General features: G+C 32.4%; 1 protein-coding gene across 3 annotated transcripts in view; it reads right to left on the bottom strand.

Moving 5' to 3' along the window:
• Positions 1 to 22,727, bottom strand: part of LOC145297722 (transient receptor potential cation channel subfamily M member 3-like) — a 790,615-nt gene that overhangs the window by 69,796 nt on the left and 698,092 nt on the right. For all 3 annotated transcript variants that reach the window (XM_080143937.1, XM_080143936.1, XM_080143938.1), the window contains 2 exons: positions 16,516 to 16,719; positions 14,906 to 15,034 (listed from right to left, as the gene is read on the bottom strand). In XM_080143937.1, coding sequence (XP_080000063.1) covers positions 14,906 to 15,034; positions 16,516 to 16,719 — 333 coding nt within the window. The remainder of the gene's footprint in view (positions 1 to 14,905; positions 15,035 to 16,515; positions 16,720 to 22,727) is intronic.

Genomic DNA, 22,727 nt, shown 5'->3' on the forward strand with positions numbered 1-22,727 from the left:
ACGATGAGTTGCTAAACTGTCGGCGAAAAAAAGCGACCTCTCCTTGAACAAAACTGCCCAGTTGATGGTAAAGGAGTTAATGTTTTTGGTCAATTTTTCGATATTTGTTGTCCGAAGGATCAAGGTTTAAAACGATACCGGTTTCAACGTGTCTGTCGGAAGTTTTGTGAGACATACAAACACACACATTTTGCCTTTTATATATATAGACTAGCCTGGGTGCCCAGCGTTGCTCGGGTGTTTGGAGGTGTGTGTTGAGCAAAAAAATAAAAGTGATAGTAGGCAGGCAGGCTTGAACTCATACCGCAAAGGAGGAAAAGAATGTGAAAAAAAAAAAAAAAAAAAACGTGACGTCTTTGCTGTTGCATTCATCGCCAAACCAAAAGTGGCAAATGTTTAAATTAAGGCTATTCAATCAAAAAGAGGGGATGACTTGACTTTAAAAAATATCGGCGAAAAAGGCGACCCCTCCCTGTAGAAAAGTGCCTAGTTGAGTGTGGAATGGAATTAATGGTTTTAGCCAATTTTTCAATATTTTTCGTCCGAAGAGTCGAGCTTCAAAATGATACCGACAGTAAAATCACCTGTCAAAAGGTTTAGGCAGACATACAAATGCACATACATACATTTAAACAGACAGGTGAGATTTATATTATAGATTACAAGGAATACTTTGCTCGGTAGACTAATTCGCAAAAAGTAAAAATAAATAAAATAATAATGTCTATGTTTGTTTACAATATCACGTCAGCTGTATGATGAATGCCCTGGAAAAGTCACTTCTGATTAATGTTTAGTTTTAAAATATGCAAATGAAGAAATGATTTGCAGCACTTTTAAAATGTTACCTTTTTTTTTTTTTTATTATTATTATTATTATTGTAAATTGAATTCATTAATAAGAAAAAAATTAAAAAATAATGAGGTACACCCAGGCTTGAACAGGGACTCTTTGATCTGTACTCGAATGCTTTCCCACTAAGCTATATCTCCAGATCATAATAAATCTGTTTTTTTTTTTTTGTTTTTTTTTAAAGAAATCCTTTACTGAAATTTTATTATCTCCCTTTGCCGGTGTTATGTAAAATATTCCCCTGTAAAAATTTTTTTTTTATCTATAAGATGGTATTTTTTCAATTTTCGATACTTATCAGATGAATTTCTGTACAAAAGATTCATAAGAACGCTGCTAGACATAAATTAGCTTTGTGTGAAATTTGAAAAATATAGACTCAGCCGTTTCGGAACCTATGAGGGAGTAACTCACACACACAAAGTGATTTTTATGTAATAGTAGAGATTCCTTCCATGATAGTATTACAGGTGTCACCCAACGTCTATTAAACTACAGTATGCTCATTTGGCTAAGAGCAAAGTGTAGTATCTGTTTTGATACTACACTTCACCTTTTCTGACCTCAATCAGCAGAGGAAAAATCCTTCTAGATTGAGGCAATTTTAATTTTTTTTCCTATCTAGCGTGCCCCTTTTAGGAAGCTGCATTTTCCCCATATTAAAAACCGACTTTGTGTTTAACTCTGCCCTCGTGGTGAGAAAAATAAAAAAAGGAACTATTGTATCAGTCTTTCTCACAGCAAAGAGATTGCTAGTAGTGATGGGACGATTCCAAAATTTTTGTTGTAAAGTTCCGATTCCTTCAAAATATCTAAATAGTTAACTATAAAGGTTTTTTTTTTTTTTTTTTTTTTTCTAAATTTTCTGATTACCGTAAAAAAATTCTGAGGAATATTTTCGCAAAAATACAGATACATTTGTAGAGGGTGATCTATAGATTTTAGTTTTACTAGTAGTTTAAAATCAAGAAATAGTTATTGTTTCATCATTAATATAAGCCATGCTAAATTAAGTTTAAAAAAAAAAAAAATTTTAAATAAAAGAATCGTTTTTGGAATTGGAAATTAGGCACAAATTTTTCTGATTCTGATATCCCTAAAAGTTTAAGATTTTTCTGATTCCCAATTTCGATTAATCATCCATACACTAGCTGCTAGTCTTTCTCTACTCTATCATGGCAGATGCTCGACTTAGCTCCAATCTATTGTTCCCTCCCGCAAAACATTCACAACAAAGACTCGTCTAGCTACAACCACTGTCAATATTTTCTCTCTGTGAGAGAAACGAAACTTTCAGGAACAGAGTTTCTTTCCAAGAGCTACTCGTCTGTGGAACACAATTCTGCAGGCCTGCTTCTCAGCTGACTACAACATTGCCGTTTTCAATTCCAATGTAAACAAATTCCTGTTGAGCCGTCCTCTTAAATGATCAATATCTGCTCATTTTTAACCATTGTTACTAATCCTCATGGTGTTATCTTACTACCAACATGAACAACTATTTAACACTTATCCTTGAGTGGCATTTGAATCTTCATAAGCGATGATTCATTAGTACAGAAAAAACACTATTTTTACAATTGGAAGAAAAGACCAAATATTTATAAAAAAAAAAATGAGTGTTTTGTGATTCCATATTTTAATAGACAAAAAAAAAAAAAATGTTTGGCAGTAAGAATGGTATCATGCAGGAACTACAAATGTTTAAATCTGTTTTTTTATTGAAATAATAACCTAAAAAACTGCATCATTTATTGAAATACATTTTTTTCATGGCGATATACATTTTATATATTTGTGTTTAATTTATACTTATTATATCACGGGTGGAGGCCATCTTGCTTGCATTTCGATTGGACTACGATAGCACAAAACAATCACTATTTTGACTTTTGAAGAAGAGTGTATTGCATATTTAACTGTTAAAATAATGAGCCTTTTGTGCTTCCATATTTTGATATACAAAACAAAATGCCTGCTTTTTTTTATCATTAAACTTCAGTAAGTTTTAAGATATCAAGGGGCTTCCTCCTGGAGCTAACACTTGATTCTGTTATGATTTAAATTTATATCCGAGGGCTCTTTTAAGAATAGATGCTGTTCCCTTTATGGCTGCTATTTGTATTTCGTTACAGCTTGGTCTTCCAGGGATTGCTTCTAAGTATTTATGAAATACTTTTTATTAAGCCAGTTGCTCCTATCACAACCGGTATAATGTTTATTTCTTTCAGAGACTATGTCGTTTTTAGATCAATTTTTAGGTCCTGATATTTTGTTATCTTTTCCCGTTCAGCTCTGTTAAGGCCGAAATCATTTGGGACTGTGACATCTATAATGAGCGCAGTTCTTTCGGGCTTGTTCCATATAACAATATCTGGTTTGATGACTTTGTCTTTTATGTATCTGCCCGCCTGTATGTCTTTGTCATAGAACACGATCACTTTTCCGTTTGATGTTATCGGTGGTGGTTCATGTGAATGGTATTATGCATAACTAAATTTGTTATTGAAATACACATACATATACACACACTAGAAAATTTATCTGGCGTTTCCCGGTATTAGATGTAATGTTCAATTCCTTTAATACCATGAAAAAATAAAACATAAAAACTAAATAGAGACATGGTCATGCGAGTATTGTTTTTTTGTTTTTTTAAACAGTTCAATTCTTGTAACAAAAATGATATTCGGGCCGAGATTGAAACCGATACCTAAAGCTCGTGAGTCAAGTATGATAACTATTAGACCAGCTTTACACTTTCTTTACAAAATGTTTTTAAACCTACTTATTGTTAATAATGTAAATGATTCATGCATGCACAGTCGTTAAACAGTTAGCAAACATAAAAATCCAATGACTCCCATGCACCAATTCCTCAATTTTTACCGCTTAGCAGCCCTTTTATTTTCCAAATGAAAACCGATTAAAGTTTTCCACATGCCTAAATACCAAATTTTAAGTTTTTAGATAAAAAATTTGTTGAGAAATATCCTCACTCACACACATTCTCATATATATATATATATATATATATATATATATATAGTAATTGTCTATTTTTGAGATGTGGTGTTTTCATTTATCGAGATTGTCGGACTGACTTCCTCATCTTGGTTGTTATAGTCACATTTCGGCCATTTTGCCCCCCGGCCTTCATTCAAAACAGAGAATCAGCAACTATGTCCCAGAGCCTAGCTGGAGTCCAAACACGGTACCCCCGTAATAATAATAAAGAAATGGGTTCAAGACTCCTAACAAACGGTTCCCCAGTTCAATTCAAAACACCTGATGAAGGCCGGAGGGCAAAACGGCCAAAACGTTGTGACTATAACAACCAAGATGAGGAAGTCAGTCCGACAATCTCATATATATATATATATATTATATATATATATATATATATATATATATATATATATATATACTTTACGTATTACATGATAATATCAGGGATGTCAGCCATCTTGCATATTTAGACTACAGTAGAACAAAGCAATCAATATTTTATTTTTGCACATCAAAATGTTAAAATAATGCGCTTTTGCGCTTCCATATATCTGTATACAAAACAAAATGGTTAACACCCAAAATGGTTTTCATATTGTATTTTTTGTTGTTGTTGTTGTTTAGATTTTTATTTTATTATCAAAATACATTTTTATCCTTGCGATGTGCATTTTAATTTTTGTCACATACTTTATTACATGATATCACAATGGATATCAACCTTCTTGTTTGAATCTCTATTAGACTACAGTAACACAAAACAATCACTTTTTTTTTTTACTTTTAAAGGGGAGTATTTCAGACATCTAAATGTTAATATTATAAGCTTTTTGTGTTTCCATATTTGAAGTTGCAAGCCAAAATGGCTGACAATTGGAATAATCATGTAATAATTAAAAATAAAATATATATCTTTGTTATTGACATAAATTTTTCTTTTCATAGCGATATCTAATCCATTTATTTTATTTTTATACTTTACATGATAGTATTTTGTGCATCCATATACAAAACAATATGGCTGACACCCGGAATCATTATCATGTAATAACTAAAATGAAAAAAAAAATGTCTACACATTTTTTATTGAAATACATTCTTTTTAATAATGACATGCATCTTTTTATGCGTTCTTTTTATTCTTTATTTATTGCTTGATAATATCACAGGTGTAAAGCATCTTGCCCGCTCATCTGTTAGGTTGCAATAGCACTAAACTATCACTACTTTAATGTTAAAATAATGATCCTTTTGTGCTTCCATATTTTAATATATAAACCAAAATGGCTGACATCCAGAATTGTTATAATGTAGTAATTAAAAATAAAAATATATATATATGTGTGTGTATGTATGGCATGTTCTGTCTAAAGGATAGAAGAATTTATGTACGAAATCTTAAGTAGGAAGTTCAATGCGCTATTGCTAATAGAGCTGAAATAAATTTATAATGAGATATAGCTAACTGAATTTTTTGTTTTTTTCTTCTTTTAACTTTATATATATATATATATATATATATATATATATATATTATTTCTTTAATTTATACTTATACATACATGATAAAAAAATATTTCATTATTTTGTTGTTTATAATTTATACTTTATTCATTGTATCACGGATGTTAGCCATCTTGCCTGCCTCTTTATTAGATTTCAGTAGCACAAAAAAATCACTATTTTCACTTTCAGAGACAAAAACACACCAAAAATATTAAAACAATGGGCCTTATGTGCTTCCATATTTCAATATACAAAAGACAACAAAAACAATAAGCGTACATCCGAAATGAGTATCATATAATACATCTGAAATTTAAAAATCAATAAATTCTTGTTTGTAATAAAAATACCTTGAATATAGCCAATATAAAATAACGTTTATTCAAATTTTATATACTAGCCTACCTGTCTCCCGGCATTGCCCGCAGAATTAGATTAAGTGACAAAATCCTAATACTGTTACTACTAATAATAATTATGTTATTGATAATAGTAAGAGTAAAGAGTAACGATAATGTTAGTAATAATAATAATAACGAGAAAAATATAATAGCAAAATTCATGATGCTACTGATAGCAATATTCATAACGATGCTAATAGAATTAACCATAGTTATGAAATAAATTTACTTAAGAAAATAAATAAAAATAAAACTTTCTTATATATATATATATATATATATATATATATATATATATATATATATATATATATATATATATATAAAATTATAAAACTCAAATGACCTTGTAACGGGTGTTGTAACCACACATCCGGTTTACAACTTCCGGTTGCGCATGCATACATGAACATAAACCCATAACAGCGTAAACAAATAAACACAAATCGCTACTGTGTACGTTTTCAGCGTCCCAATTAGTTTTTTTTTTTCGCGTTTAAATTATCCAAATAAACAATTGTTAATACTTTCTGCATTTTTTTTTTTTTTTTTTACATCGTTCATTTCTGTATTACGTTATTTTAATGCAATTTTCTTACAAATAAATCTACTTTGAGCCGTTGACAACCATAGGAGCTTTTTACAACGGCGATTTACCCACCGCCTTCATTTTTTGTTTAATGTATTCTCCATTTTTATTATACACCTTTCTCAAAAAACATTCATACATTTTCTTCTACACCACCAACATAAATAACCCCGGAAATATGTTTTTTTTTTAAATTTGCATTACAAATAAATAATCAATGTGACAATAAAACGTATTGTTTTACTGTGTACGTTTTCAGCGTCCCAATTGTTTGGCTTTTTTTTTTCATGTTTAAATTATCCAAATGAACAATTGTTAATACTTTCTGCTTTTTTTTTTTTTTTACATCGTTCATTTCCGCATTGTCTTAGTTTTATTGACCTTATTATTAACATATAAATTAAATATTTGACCCAATGAGTCATGAAGGTTTGTTTAAAATAAATGAAAAAAGAGTTACATTTTATTTTCATTTTCTATTTAAAAAGCCATTCTTAACATAGGGAGAGTGTTTTTTTTTTTTTTTTTTTTTTTTAACTATTCTGTACTTTCAATTAACAATTTCATTAAAAAAAGATATCAAAATTTGAATTTAATTTCAAGTATTATGGTATCAGTTCAGTGCACATTTACCTATAAGTATGGCAAACCACTCATAATTCAATGGCTGTAAGATTTTTTTCCAAAAATAAACAATTATAAACAGAACGACTCATAGAAATCTATCTATATTCTTTTTTCATTTTAATATACTTTCATAGAAATGTTTCTGTTATGTCACAAAACCTATTTTCTTTACGTCACAAGTGTCATGCTCATACATTAATTCCATAGCTAATATAACATACTGACCCAACGGGTCACAGGTAGTCTAGTACATATATATATAGTGATGGGACAATTCCAATATTTTTCCAGATTCTAATACAATTACTGATTCTGTAGTAATTTCCCAATTCCAATACAATTACAAATTCTGATTTTTTATAAATCTCTAAACATTTAACTATAAAACTTAATTTTTCCTGATTACTGTAAAAACATGTTAAATGTTCATATATTTTCTCAAGCATAAAAACTTGTGAAGGAGAGATCTATAGATTTTAATTTTATTGGTTGTTTAAAGATTTATTATTTCTGTCAGCAGTGGAAGATTTTGTTTTAAACAAAATAAAATTTGTAAAAAAGATGATTAAAAGAATCGTTTTTGGCATCAGAAAATAGTGAAAATTCTTTCGATTCCCATAAACCTCCAATTTTTACAATTCCCAATTCTGATTACTCGTCCCAACAATACCTTCAAGACAAGAATACAAAACCTGAAACAAAAACAAAAAAAAAAGAAAACACTTTAAAATGTGTCAAAACTGAAAAAGCCATGCTTTTTTTGATAACTTTGTTTTTCCATTCTTTTTTGTTGTTGTTAACTAAAATGCATTTTCCCATTGTATTATTTTCATCATCATCATCATCATATAAAATCATATTTTAAAAAAAGAAACAATTATATCCAATGATTCTTCAATTTCTGCTTAGCTAAACATTAATAAAATATTTATCAAACATTTAGTATTGGCTTATTTATTCGTAATGTGAAATTATATATATATATATATATATATATATATATATATATATATATGTAAAAGCAATCAGTAAAGATTAAGTTTTGAACCCAATAAGTTCTGTCTATATATATATATATATATTATTTGAGTATCCTGGCGAGCAATAAATTAATGTAAAATATATTTTTACAGTCTTAAATTGCTTATATATATACATATATATATATATATATATATATGTTTAAAGAAAAAATAGAAAAAACCGAATGAAATTATTAAAAAATCAACGTTTCGTCCTTGTCTCAGAGGACATCTTCAGGATAATTGAAATAAAAATGTGATAAAAGAAAAAATCATAGATCGTGCGAAAAAAGACAGTTTTTTAAAATCCAACCCATGTCGGGAAAGGACGAATATGTGTGCGTATTCCCGACATGGGTTGGATTTTAAAAAACTGTCTTTTTTCGCACGATCTATGACTTTTTCTTTTATCACATTTTTATTTCAATTATCCTGAAGATGTCCTCTGAGACAAGGACGAAACGTTGATTTTTTAATAATTTCATTCGGTTTTTTCTATTTTTTCTTTAAACATAACGTCAACCACCGCTGGTACATTTTTTCATTCCTTATACATTATATATATATATATATATATATATATATATATATATATAAATAAATCTCTATATATATAACTATTGTTTATATATATATATATATATATATATATATATATATATATATATATAAATAAATAATGGAAAGAACTTCATGATGAGAGAATGAAAAAGCAGTTATATATGAAAAGATGAAGGATAGAAAAAAGAATGAAATTAAATCAAAAGGAAGATTAAAAGTGTGACGATGTTATGAAAGAGAATGAGAGCGAAATACAAGAAGGATGTGAGAAAGAGAAAGGGATACAAAATGGTGCACGAAGTGAGGTATGAGAAAAGACGGAGGTACAAAAATGGTGGGAAATTTAGGTACAAAAATGGTAAGAGAGAGAAGGATAGTGAGAGAGAAGGATAGTGAGACAGAGGTACAATAGTGAGAGACAAAAGGTACAAAAATGACGGAAAGAGGTACGAAAAAGAGAGAGAGAGAGGGGGGTACGAGAAAGAGAGAGAGAGTGAGAGGGGGGGTACGAAAAAGAGAGAGAGAGAGAGGGGGGGTACGAAAAAGAGAGAGAGAGAGAGAGAGGGGGGGTACGAAAAGGAGAGGGGGGTACGAAAAGGAGAGGGGAGTACGAAAAGGAGAGAGAGAGAGTACGAAAAGGAGAGAGAGAGAGAGAGAGAGGAGTACGAAAAGGAGAGAGAGGAGTACGAAAAGGAGAGAGAGGAGTACGAAAAGGAGAGAGAGGAGTACGAAAAGGAGAGAGAGGAGTACGAAAAGGAGAGAGAGGAGTACGAAAAGGAGAGAGAGGAGTACGAAAAGGAGAGAGAGGAGTACGAAAAGGAGAGAGAGGAGTACGAAAAGGAGAGAGAGGAGTACGAAAAGGAGAGAGAGGAGTACGAAAAGGAGAGAGAGGAGTACGAAAAGGAGAGAGAGGAGTACGAAAAGGAGAGAGAGGAGTACGAAAAGGAGAGAGAGGAGTACGAAAAGGAGAGAGAGGAGTACGAAAAGGAGAGAGAGGAGTACGAAAAGGAGAGAGAGGAGTACGAAAAGGAGAGAGAGGAGTACGAAAAGGAGAGAGAGGAGTACGAAAAGGAGAGAGAGGAGTACGAAAAGGAGAGAGAGGAGTACGAAAAGGAGAGAGAGGAGTACGAAAAGGAGAGAGAGGAGTACGAAAAGGAGAGAGAGGAGTACGAAAAGGAGAGAGAGGAGTACGAAAAGGAGAGAGAGGAGTACGAAAAGGAGAGAGAGGAGTACGAAAAGGAGAGAGAGGAGTACGAAAAGGAGAGAGAGAGAGGAGTACGAAAAGGAGAGAGAGAGAGGAGTACGAAAAGGAGAGAGAGAGAGGAGTACGAAAAGGAGAGAGAGAGAGGAGTACGAAAAGGAGAGAGAGAGAGAGGAGTACGAAAAGGAGAGAGAGAGAGAGGAGTACGAAAAGGAGAGAGAGAGAGAGAGAGGAGTACGAAAAGGAGAGAGAGAGAGAGAGAGGAGTACGAAAAGGAGAGAGAGAGAGAGGAGTACGAAAAGGAGAGAGAGAGAGAGGAGTACGAAAAGGAGAGAGAGAGAGAGAGAGGAGTACGAAAAGGAGAGAGAGAGAGGAGTACGAAAAGGAGAGAGAGAGAGGAGTACGAAAAGGAGAGAGAGAGAGAGGAGTACGAAAAGGAGAGAGAGAGAGAGGAGTACGAAAAGGAGAGAGAGAGAGAGGGGTACAAAAATAAGAGAGGGAGAGAGGGGTACAAAAATAAGAGAGGGAGAGAGGAGTGCAAAAATAAGAGAGAGAGGAGTAAGAAAATGCGAGAGAGAAGGGTACGAAAATGAGATAGGGAGGTACAAGAATAGTATGAAAAAGAAAAAATACCAACAAAATTCCTGAGAGATATTGGAAGAAAATTTGAAAGTTATCAGAGGGGTGGCATGTAGGTTAGAGGGTATAAGTTAGAGAAGAGAGAAAAGGGTTTTCGAAAAAAAAAAAAAAAAAAAAATACAGTAAATAAAAAAAAAAATTGTGAGGAAAATAACTGAAAAGTAGACGAATTTCATCATTTTGTCCAACAAAAATGTTTGTGAATTATTTGGACTGCTGTTCTCATTTGACTGTTAATCTTACTGTGTAGATCAATTTAATCTTTGACCTTCTTAAGGTACATCTTTGACCTTCTTAAGGTACATCTTGCTGAACTTTGAAATCTTTTTTTTTATGTAGGTCTTGAGAAGTTGTGTAGAATTTTGAATTGAACTCTTTATGCAATCCATGTTCACATGAAAGTGTGGCGCAACAGATAAAGTGCTAAATAATAATCAGTTATAGATAACAATCTTCTAGGAGTTTAAAGTTCAATCTTAAGTACAAATGATACTAAGAATAAAATTTAAAATTACTTAAAACTTCTCCCCGGTCATGGTTGACAAAACGAGATCAACCTGAACCCTGTGGAATAAATAAATTCAGCATAGAACTATCTGGGGGGTGGGGGGGAGGAACACGATTTGAGCGTAACAGCTATGTTACACTTATACAGAACCCAGACCGTACTGACATAATGACGTTACTATTTAAAAATCCATTCTTAATTTGAAGAGGGAGGTCTTATATTTTAAACTATTCTGAGAATAGGATAGTAATCTCCTGATGAGACAATAGCGCTTTGCATCTAGTCTGGTGCACTGCAGCATCTGACGTTGCTATAAAGTCGAAGCTGGAGTTTACCTCTCCAGATGTAGGCCTGGGCGAGTGATAAGAAGACCTAGGTTTGCCCGGTTACTAGGATCTCCTTCTCGTTATTGCAGACAAAACCAATCCGACAAAAAGGCAGCCAATGTGGTTGGAACCAGCGTGCTGCAAGAGTTGCCAGAAAGGTATTGCAGTGCTTCACAATCCAACTACCAGGACTCTAAACCGGACTTTTTGTCAGGGTTTACTTACTTAGCCTTTACCAAGGCATCCGCAAGGATAACACGCAAGATAAGAACAGTAGTTAAAAAAAAAGGGGAAAAAAGGGCATATCAGTAATTAAAAAAAAATTTTGTTTTACATAGGCATCGCCACTTATCAAGGCCAAGAGGCCACTCGAGGATAAGGGTTAAAGAGTGTGCCGTAGAAATTGGATAATAAAGTAATCGTTAGTAATGGAGATTCGGTAAATTTGTTAATTTATCAAAAACTTGTTTGCGTTAGACTTGAAGGTAACCATATTGTAGTCAGCTGGAAAGCAGAAGACAATTCCATAGGCGTGCAGTTCTAAGAAAGAAGCTTTGCTTATGGAATCTACGTTTAGGTTTAAGCACAGATAAAGAGTGGCGGAAATTAGTGATAGTGTTTTCTGCTACATGGGTATTTCTTGTGAAAGTTTGGTGAGGGGAGACCATAGATTGGAGCTCAGCCGAGCACTTGCCATGAAAATAACGATAAAGTAGGGACAAACTCGCAATATCTCTTCTGTGAGAAAGAGGTTTCAGGGAAGAGAAAAGGACATCTCCTACGAAGCTATTAAGTCTATTTTAAATTCTATCAAGGTAGGATAAGTCCTTTCTAGCAGCTCCTGCCCAAATGTGGCAACAGTACTCCATCCTTGGATTGGACGTACCTAGCTTTTATATAGATAGAGAATTGCATCAGCAGTGAGATATCTACTGGATCGATAGAAGGATCCCACCATTTTTCCAGCGGCCTCATCTCAAAGATTGTGAAGCAAGAAATACCATATATTTCAGCATATAAGGCGACCGTCAGATAAGACGAGGTACAAAATTGGAGCAAATTTTAATAAATTTATCATATATGGGTTGTATAAGACGACTGATAAATTACGAAACCATGTTTGTTTAGCCTCGGCTAGAAACTGCAACAATCGATATCTTTTGAAATGTTTTTTTAAAGATGATTTTTTTTAATATTAAGGGTCGTCTTATATGCTGATATATACGGTATTTTCAGTAAAAAATGTTCATTTGTGAAAGCTGTGTATGTCTACATATTTGTTAGTGTGAATATGTGCGTGGGAGTAATAGATAATGTATATACTAGGCAACGTGGCTCTGTGTGTATGGGGGGGGGGGCTACCTTGCTGTTTTAATCCTCATCTCAAAGATTGTGAAGCAAGAAATACTTGTTGAAAAGTTTAAAGAGTAAATTTTTAAGCAGATATGAATTGAAAATGGCCGTTGAAATGCACAGATGATCAAGAATGTTCGGTGAAATAGGTAAAATACTTTTTCTTTTTTGTTTAAAAAAAAAAAAATCTTTTTAAAAAGTAAAAAAAAAAAAAAAAAAAAAAAAAAAAAAAAAAAAAAAATGGAGGCTACGGTCATGATACATTCAGAAAAATGTTGTGAAGATTGTACCGGTGTTTATTGTAAAAAAATTGCTGTAAATAAATGTTCAGTTTTCTAAGTGAATGCAGTTGTTTGTTTCATTTGTTGTTTATTCAAAAAGTAGCTGTATCTGCCCGGTATTGTCCAGGAGTCATTTTTACTTTTATTTTTACTCTTTGACCCCCACCCAAATTATCTTTCTTCTTAATTTCTTATAAGACTTTAACAAACGTTTACCAATTAAAAAAAAAAAAAATAAAAAAAAATAGAACATATGAAAAATAAAAAATGCATAGAAAAAATATATAAAAAACACAAAAACTAAATACAGTAGAACCCCGGGATACGGTGGCCCTAAGATACGTTTTTTTTCTTCAGGTAACAATGTGGAATACAATGTTTTTACAGCCCCTGATTATGGTATTTGTCCCGCCTTACGGTGTTATGTTATTTGATTATATACATGTGTATTATATACTGAACTGTATTTTGTTACACATTTTGAATGCCGTATCCCGGGGTTCTACTGTATATTGTATATACATTTTTTTTTCAGTCCAAAACAAGTGCATGTAAATAAAAAACTGTTTTTTAATGAATTTATGAGATTTTATTCCTGACATTTGCATAATTATTTATGACAAAAAAATAATATATATATATATTGAGGTAATGTGATATAAACTTAGTTGTAACAAAAAAAAAAAAAAAAAAGAAGTAAAATGAAACCAACAAAATTTTAGTATATTTTTTTGTGTTATTCTGAGGTCACATTTGACGAAAATCATCCACAAAAGGTATGAAATGGTTAAATGTAAAGCTAAAAAAAAAAAAAAAAAAAAAAAAAAAAAAAGATTCTCACAGAAATAAGTGCATTTGACAAAAACCTATTTTTTCAAGAATTGAATTATAAAACTGAAAAAGCTGCTAGAAACCATAAATACAAAGCATATATATATATATATATATATTTTTTTTATTTGTTTGTTTTGGTCCATAATTTTTCAGGGACAAATCCCTTCTTTACTGACAGAGGTTATGTTTTTATGTTAGTAATATATTAGCCTTTAAAAATGCGCAAAAGTTATAGCCATTTATTTAGTGCTTTATGTGAAATTGATGAGGGTGTATCATTTTGCATTAAATGGATACCACAATAGTTAATTCGTTATACTTTATAGTAACAAAGGTTCATACAAAATCTTAACCAGATCGGCTCAATAATTTCTAAAAAAAAAAAAAAAGAGATAGTAAATTTAGTATTGAGGTGACTAATCCCTATTAATCCCAGACAGACAAAGAGAAATATTATAAGAAAATATTTTTTAAAACTTTTTTTTTTTTTTTTTTTTTTTTCATATTGGTTATTGTATTGTCATGAAATGGTGTATGTGAAACAGTTCTTAATTAAGAATTTTAATGACACACGAGATGCTGGGAAACTTAATGAAAATGAAATAGTTTTGTGAAGCATCTGTCATTTCATGAAGGAGGAGAGCGCAAAAAAAAAAAAAATAAATACACACACATAGATATATATATATATATATATATATCTCACAAGTGACGCCACGGTCCTACAAATTTGTCCACGCAATCCCGAACAATATCGCAGAATCAACACACCACCGAACAATATCGTAGAATCGATGCATCACATTCCCAAGCAACACCAAACAATCTCATCGAATTAACATGCCATGATATAAAATATCAGGGCAATATTTTTCAACCGCCCCCGAATTAATTATCGGCTTGTTTTTTATAGCCATTGAGTGAAACTAAATTGTCGCTTTGGGTTAAGATGGATGTAGCTCATTAGTAGACTTGATTTGTGATCGAAAGGTCCCAGGTTCGCTTTTTGCCGCAAGTAGGCCCGAACGCTTGTACACTTCCACATATGCTTGACACAGCATCTTTTAAATTTGAAAATTGAGCAATAAAGCCGCTAGAAGCCACAAATACAATGTAAATAATTTTTTATGTATATTTCGAAAACTTATTTAAGAAAGGATTAAAAAATTTCCAAGACAGAGAGAGATAGACTTACCATTCGCATTTTCTCCAAGGCAAGGGTGCCAATGTAGGCAATAACATAATACTCTTGCCATCGAGGTACGTGCAGTGTCTTCAGTAGGACAACATATGTGAAACAAGCTAAGAATGTCATGTATGAAATCTGAAATAAAAGAAAAAAAAACGTCTTTGATTTTATTTTTTTAAATAGAAGTCACTACTTATCAAGGCCAGGAGGTTACTCGAGGATAAGGGTTGTTGAGTGTACAGTAATCAATAGGATAATATAGTAATTATTAATAGTGGAAATTTGGTCAATTGGATTACTTAAGGGTAACAGCTCATTAGGAACTTGTTTACATTAAACTTGAAGATTGTAGTCAGCTGGAAAATGGGCAAATGGAAGAGAGTTCCACAGGCGTGCGGTTCTAAGAAAAAAGCTTTGTTCATGGAATCTACGTTTAGGTTTAGGCACAGTTAAAGAGTGGGAGAAATAATTGACACTGGTTTTAGTTAGACGAGTGTTTTTTGTGAAAGTTTGGCGAGGGAGGTGGGACCACAGATTGGAGCTCAGATTTGATTAGGAAATTCAGAAAATAAATGGATACATTTATAATCATAATTTTATTTTTTAGTAGAATCTATACTATCTGTTATAAATCAAAAAAAAAAAAAAAAAATGTAAGGTAAACAATGTACAACAAATAAATATGAGATTTAAACAAAATGAGAGAATAGGTTTACTTCCCTCCCACGGCACAAAGTTGTCAACGCCCGGAGACCACTAGGATTTGAAAAGCCAGCACCTCCGAGGAAGAGCACTCTAGCCTACAAAAAATACCTAGGCAACCCTGTCAGTATTTCCCGTAGATGTCCCACAGGTGATTAGCAATAAACTAACTCCTTCTCAAAGGGTAAAAAAGGGAAAGCCTGGTAGAGTGGGCTTCCTAGAAAGACACAGCATCATAACTCAGCCAACAGGGAGTAAATCATGGTAACAATGTCCTAGAATCTATGGTTTTGGGGTCCCTGAGAGAAAAATCTCCAGAAGGAAGAGAAATACAAAAAGAAATAGAGAGAATAGAGAGAAAGAGCCAAAACCTTTGTACCAGATCGGATTTTGTCCAGCAGAATTGAGTGATATTAAATAGTCCAAGAGCAACTTTATTGGCTAACAAGAACATCCCAGATGACAAACAATAGACTCATCCAGAAAGTATTTCCCTTTCAACTCCGACCTCGGCTGAGTACTTCTTACTGTTTTTGTTTATGGCTATTATTTATGTATTCCCTTTTTTCTTTTCTTTTTTTAATTCACTATTTTAAAATACTTACGTTTACACCAAAATATTTGCGTTTCTTTATCTGTTTTGTCTCTTTTTTCTTAATAAATTTTTTAAATCTTCAAACTACAGCACTATAAATATTGCTAATAATTACTGTATGAGCCAAAAACTAAGTACTGTTTATTTTTTTATTATTACTATTATCTATATTTTTCTTTTTCCAATTAATATATCAACATTTCTACATATTTTCAAATCGATATGCATGTGCCAAAAAGTCTTGCTTTTTGTCGTTTTTCCTCTGCATCAACAAACCTTCAAAATCAAATGTAGCATCATAAGTATTTCGAATACTTACTGTATGAGCCCAAAATTTTGTGATGGGAGCATTGTAAAACTCATAGAGTTTTTTCCCTGGTCTCAGGGGTGATTTCTTTTTCAGAGGTTTGTCTGGAAATGTTGACTGATCCAGATTGCTTGCTAATAAATCCAGATCTTTTGCCGGAGGCAGAGCAGATGAGCTACCGATGGAGTTAGACTCGATGTCGTCACCAAAATCATTCTGTAAAAACCAAAAAAGAATTTTTAAGAAAAAAAAAAATAAATAAATAAAATCAATGAAAAAAATAAAAAATCAATGAAAAAAATAAAAAAATCAATGAAAAAAGTAAAAAATCAATGAAAATAAAAAATTAATGAAAAAAAAAATTTTTCATCTCTATATATTATAAAAGTGATCTAGTTTGTTTGTGACAGACCATTCTTTACCAAACTACTGTCAATTTTTGGTGTACAGACTTAAAACTTTGCATATGGGGCATTGGGACCTGTGGAACAAAATCGATTTGGGTTTTAGTCGAAAAACGAGGTGACAAGGGGTAAAAAATGAAAAATTGTAACTTGTATTCTCTACGCATGCACAAATATACATTTATATGTTTGTGTTAATTTGCCAAGTTTTGGTATGCATATGTCATTAACTCAGATGATAGTAAATATCACTAGATGATATTCTAGCTGATGGCAACAAAGTCATATTTTTTTGTAACTTTTGAAATCACTACTACATATTAGGTACAATATAATAATCAATAAAGAATTGGCTCTATAATAATAAATCTGAAATCTGCATGAATTGAAATATTGTGTTTAAGCACATTTTACGACCAGGCAATGGTGGGTGGCCTGCTAATAAATAAAATTTTTTAAAATAAATAAAAACGTAAAAATATTTTACAAAAAAACAAAATTAAGAAAAAAATTGTTAGGAAAATTCAGCCACTCAGGTAAGTGAAAGTATATATATAGAAATATATATATATATATATATATATATATATATATATATATATATATATATATATATATATATAATCACGTACTCATCAGATGTTAATCATAAAAAAAAAACTTATAAAAACACCATTTGGGACAACTTACATGGTTCATGTAACCGACACACTTTGCCGTTCCTTCTCAGTTTTTCTATATTTTATTGTCATTTAATTTTTTTTTACCTACAAATGTGTCAGATGATTTTAAGATATCCTGTACATACATACCAATAATAGATGTTCAACTAAATCTTAATTCTTTTGAACTAATTATGTATGTTATTCATTTATCAACTTTACAAAGTCCATTATTCACACTAATTTATATATATATATATACTAGCATGGGTGCCCGGCGTTGCCCGTGTGTTTGTCGGTGTAAAAGAAAAAAAATTTTGGGAGGCAGGTAGGCTCGAACCCGAAGCCTTGAGACAAAGGTGGCAAAAAAAAAAAAAAAAAAAAAAAAAAAAAAAAAAAAAAGTGAAAAAACCTGACATCTTACCGCTCGGCCATGACGGGAACTGAAAAGTGTTTTAATTTAACGATTAAAAAGTTAAGTGACAGGTGCGTGAATTTAATGAGGTCAAACATCAAGCGACTTAATTTTGGCTGTAGGCCAGTTTTACCAAGATGTTGGGGAAAACCAGCTCCCCCATAAAAAGGGGAGTGTCCAAATGAATAGCAATTGTCTGATAAGAGCCCCCCCCCCACCGCATTGATCAAACCTTATTGCTTTCGGGATGTCTATGCACGAAAAGCTGGGAACACTCCTTTGCTTTCACAGTTTCGCTTTTTTATACGGAAATGCCAAACAAACACACGGAGAGTAAAAAATATTGTGAAAATAGCGTGTAACAGTCGCCAAAAATGAAAGATACATGCGACCTTGTTTCGTAAATCATAGACATAATTTAGGTAACATATACAAAGTTTTAAGAAACAGTGACCACCTTCGAGTCCCCCCCCCCCCGAAAACCTTTGCCAGGCATACACAAAATGCGCACACACACACACACACACACACACACTAACACACATCTTGCCTTATATATATATATATATATATATATATATATATATAGACTAGTGGGGGGTACCCGGCATTGCCCGGGTGTTTGGAGATGTGTGTGTTTAAAAAAAAAAAAAAAAAAAAAAACCTTGGCCGGGTATTTGGAGGTGTAAAAGAAAAAAAAGTTTTAGTAGGAAGGTAGGATTGAACCCTGAAGCCTTGACGTGAATGTGGAAACAAAAGGGGAAAAAAGCTAGCCACCTAGCCATCTCGGCCACGAGGGGAGAGGAATAGATAAGCATGTTAAGTTAAGGTTTATAAAGTGAAATATACAGGTGTGAGGAAGTGGCGTGATGTTTGACCTAGTTTTGCGCTGCAAGCCAGTTACCGTTTCCCCCGCTTTTTGCTTTTCGAAGATGCGGCAAGCTGGTAAAAGTCGGCAAATTAAATAGAAAGGCGACCTCCCGTTCTTTAGTCATAGATATTACGATTTAGACGTGATATAAAAAGTTTTAAGAAGGAGCGAGCCAAAACGAACATACATACATACATTTCGCTTTTATATATATAGATGTTGGATAAAGGAACTTGGAGATCGTGCACACATACACACACAAATTCCATAAATAAAAAATTTGCCAATAAAAGCAAGAGGTTTGACGAACGCAAAAAACAGATAAGCGTGCGCCCGTCATGTCATTGGCGTGTCAACCCCAATGTTCACTTTCACCATTCTTGCTCAACATGTTCTACAACCACTGACAGGCAAAATAATAATTAAATAAAAAAACTTTTGTTATGAAACCGTCTCTGTGTTTGATTGTCAAAACGGCATTTTTGTAGAAGTGAAACAAACATGATTATATGCATGTTAGAGCGATTAGCAAATAAATCGTTACAGAGAACTGACTATACAACATATGTACACAGACTACGCTCCCCTCTTTAATCCTTGTTATTTAGTTTACCGTTTTTTTTTTGGAGGGGGGTAGATCAATTTATGTTCACACGATCTGTTATATAATATCGGCAAGTATTGTTTGAAGTAATTATACCAAATGTCTAGAAGTTTTTTTTCCCCCCTTTAAATCAATGCGTTCATACCGATTAATATTATTTTGTTTCGGAGTTACTTCAACTATTAATTTAAACTTTACTGATCCAACACTGTATCATACCCCAACTCCCTTTTATTTTATTTATTTACTTTTATTAAATGATATGGAGAAGAAAAGGGATGCGGGGATTTAATATAGTTTATTTAGTGTGTGTTCTTTAAAGTGTTTATAACATCGCCGATTCTAGTTTAATATTTAATTTTTCTCGGTCTTTAAATCTAATTATCTCAAGTTTTTCTGTCAGGCATAAAAACACAGTGAAGTTAATGAACAACAGGCTTTAGCTTTTCTTAGGATCTTCAATTTTACTTTAAATGTTTTATTGTCATTGGTTAATTTTCAATAATATGACGATTGTGAAGTGTCCTTTTCATACTTCATACATTTCATTGTTTATTGAAAGTGTATGTCCGTAATATATATATAGCCTGACGAATTCTTATGGGGATAAAATACAGAAATTTCTGTGTAACTGAATTGCCACATATTTTCAAATCTTACGTACCAATTTTTTATCTTTTTTTTTTTTTGCTTAACACCTCTCCAAACATCCGGGTAACACTGGGCACTCAGGCTAGTCTATTATATAAATCTCACTTGTCTGTTTAAATGTATGCATGTACGTTTGTATGTATGTCTGCCTAAAACTTTCGACAGGGGAAATTGGCTCAAAATATTAATTACTCCACCCTCAACTGGGTACTTTTCTACAGGGAGGGGTCGCTTTTTTCACCAATATTTTCGAAAGTCATCCACTCTTTTCAATTGTCTAGCCTTAATTTAAACCTATGTCACTTCGGTTTGGCGATGGATGCAACAGCAAAGACGTCACGTTTTTTTTTTGGGGGGGGGTGTCACGTTCTTTTCCTCCTTCGCAGTCGAGACTGCTCGCCTACTACCACTTTTGTTTTTTGAAGGTTTTTTTTTGCTCAACAAACACCTCCAAACACCCGGACAACCAGGCTAGTATATATCTTTTGTATATCAATTTCATAGATTTAAAAATTTAAAACAATCAAATTAAAAAAATTTTTATTAGTGTGTTAAATTTTATAATCTACGATATTAATATACATATGTTTACCTATTTATACAAACATGATTGACTACATACGTGCATACATGTTTCTTCTGAAATCACTTTAGAGAAGCAGCGTCATTGAATCAGATATTTACAATGAACCAGACGTGAAATAATCATTCGTCATACAATATCTTGCTGTTGTTTGAAAAAGAAATAAAGAAAAAAAAAGTCCAGATTAAAAGAGTCGATATTCTACCTTCTCTTTTAATCAACCGCTTTCTTTCTTGCTTGCTCTAAATTCTTTATTTCATTTGTTCATCATTTCTTTGGCTTTATGATCTGCTGTGTTTCTAAAGGAATTGCTTCAGAAACATTTATGTTGTCAATACCGTTTGTATGAATAAATATACTATGATTAAGCCTGCAGTAACTTAGTCCACAATGTATTGTGAACTAAATCACTGCACAAGGGATGTGAAGCTTCCTCCCGGTGCAGTACTGTTCGCCCTAGACTAGAGCAGACAATAAATTGATTTGATTGAAAAATAGGCAATTTCACCAATTTTGATGACAATAAAATTATTGGAAGTGTAAAACATTGGTTGATCATCATTCAATCTCAGGCAACGTCAGATCTTCCTGCTAGTGTGTGTGTGTGTATATATATATATATATATATATATATATATATATACACACACACAACACACTAAGTTAAAAGTATTCAAGAGTGATAACCAATGAAGTAAACGAGGTTATTAAGAGTGCTCAATAAAGAAGAGCATGATATATTTTTATTCATATAAACAATTAATAAATGGTTGCTTTTCACAGAAGAAATATATTTCTTTAGTTGTTTCATTTTAATACACTGTTTATATACATTGTAAAAAATAGATTAACGTTCACGTTTGTGTAGGCAATTAATAGAATAAAATTATTTACTAATCTTTTATCGAGCTAAAAGCACTCGTTATATGCAGAATCGTGCCAAAACGCCAAAAAGCACTCAAACACTTACAACTGTGGAAAGTATACATTAAAAAAAAACAACAACCCTATTCAGTGAACCAATGCGTCATAGATTTATATATCTATATATATAAAAGCGAAAATGTATTATGTATGTGTGTATGTTTGTGTGTCTGCTAAAAACTTTCGACAGACACGACGAAAATTCACAAACTCGGTATCATATCGAAGCCCCATCCTTCATTCGAAAAATATCGAAAAATTGGCCAAAAACGTTCATTTTTTTTCACCCCGAAATCGACAGTTTTCGACAGGGGTGGGGGTCAACAAAAACGGTCTTCTCGTGACGACGAGCGGTTCTACACATGCGCCAGATGACGTCATGACCTGATTTACTTTAAATAGTTGAAAAACTGAACAAATTTCATGTACGTCGCGTTAGGTCAGTTGATTAGCGCATTGGTTCATTATCTAAAAGTTTTGGGTTCGAATCGTGGTGTGAGATGTCTTTTTTTTTTTTCGATTTTTTACATTTAAATATTGAATCAGTGTTATTTAAGCCATTTTTCACGTAACGTTCGTTTTTCTGGGGTTTTTTTTTTTTACTTCACTTATCCACCCCCGACCACACCCAAAAACACCCGGGTACCCACCGATTTTTTAAATTTTAATATCGAAACAGGCTTATTTAAGCCATTTTTCATGTGTTCGTTTTTCTGTTTTCATCGTTCGTTTGCCTTACGTTAGTTTTTTTGTGTTTTTTTCCTGCTTAAGTTTTAACGTTGTTTTCTTTTTTTTACTTCGCTTATAATAAACAAACCTGGTCATTGACGTCGTCGTCATAATGATCAACGACTTCCGGGCGCGCACCTGTCAATTTGGTTCTTACTTAAATTCAAACATCTTTCACTAACTCATTCTGGCTGGCCGATTTTATTTTCAAACTTCGCCTCAGAGCTTCGGGTTCAACCCCTCCCCCCGGTTCTTTTTTATTAAACACCACAACACCCGCTAGTATAACATAAAAACTTATTTTTTTAGAGTTTTGAAAGTCATAACTAAATAACCAACCACCCGTGAAATCAATGTTTGATTCAAACTAGCCTGTTTTTA

Source organism: Euprymna scolopes, chromosome 18, assembly GCF_053919585.1.
Source record: "Euprymna scolopes isolate OS-2025 chromosome 18, ASM5391958v1, whole genome shotgun sequence".
Taxonomy (NCBI): domain Eukaryota; kingdom Metazoa; phylum Mollusca; class Cephalopoda; order Sepiida; family Sepiolidae; genus Euprymna; species Euprymna scolopes.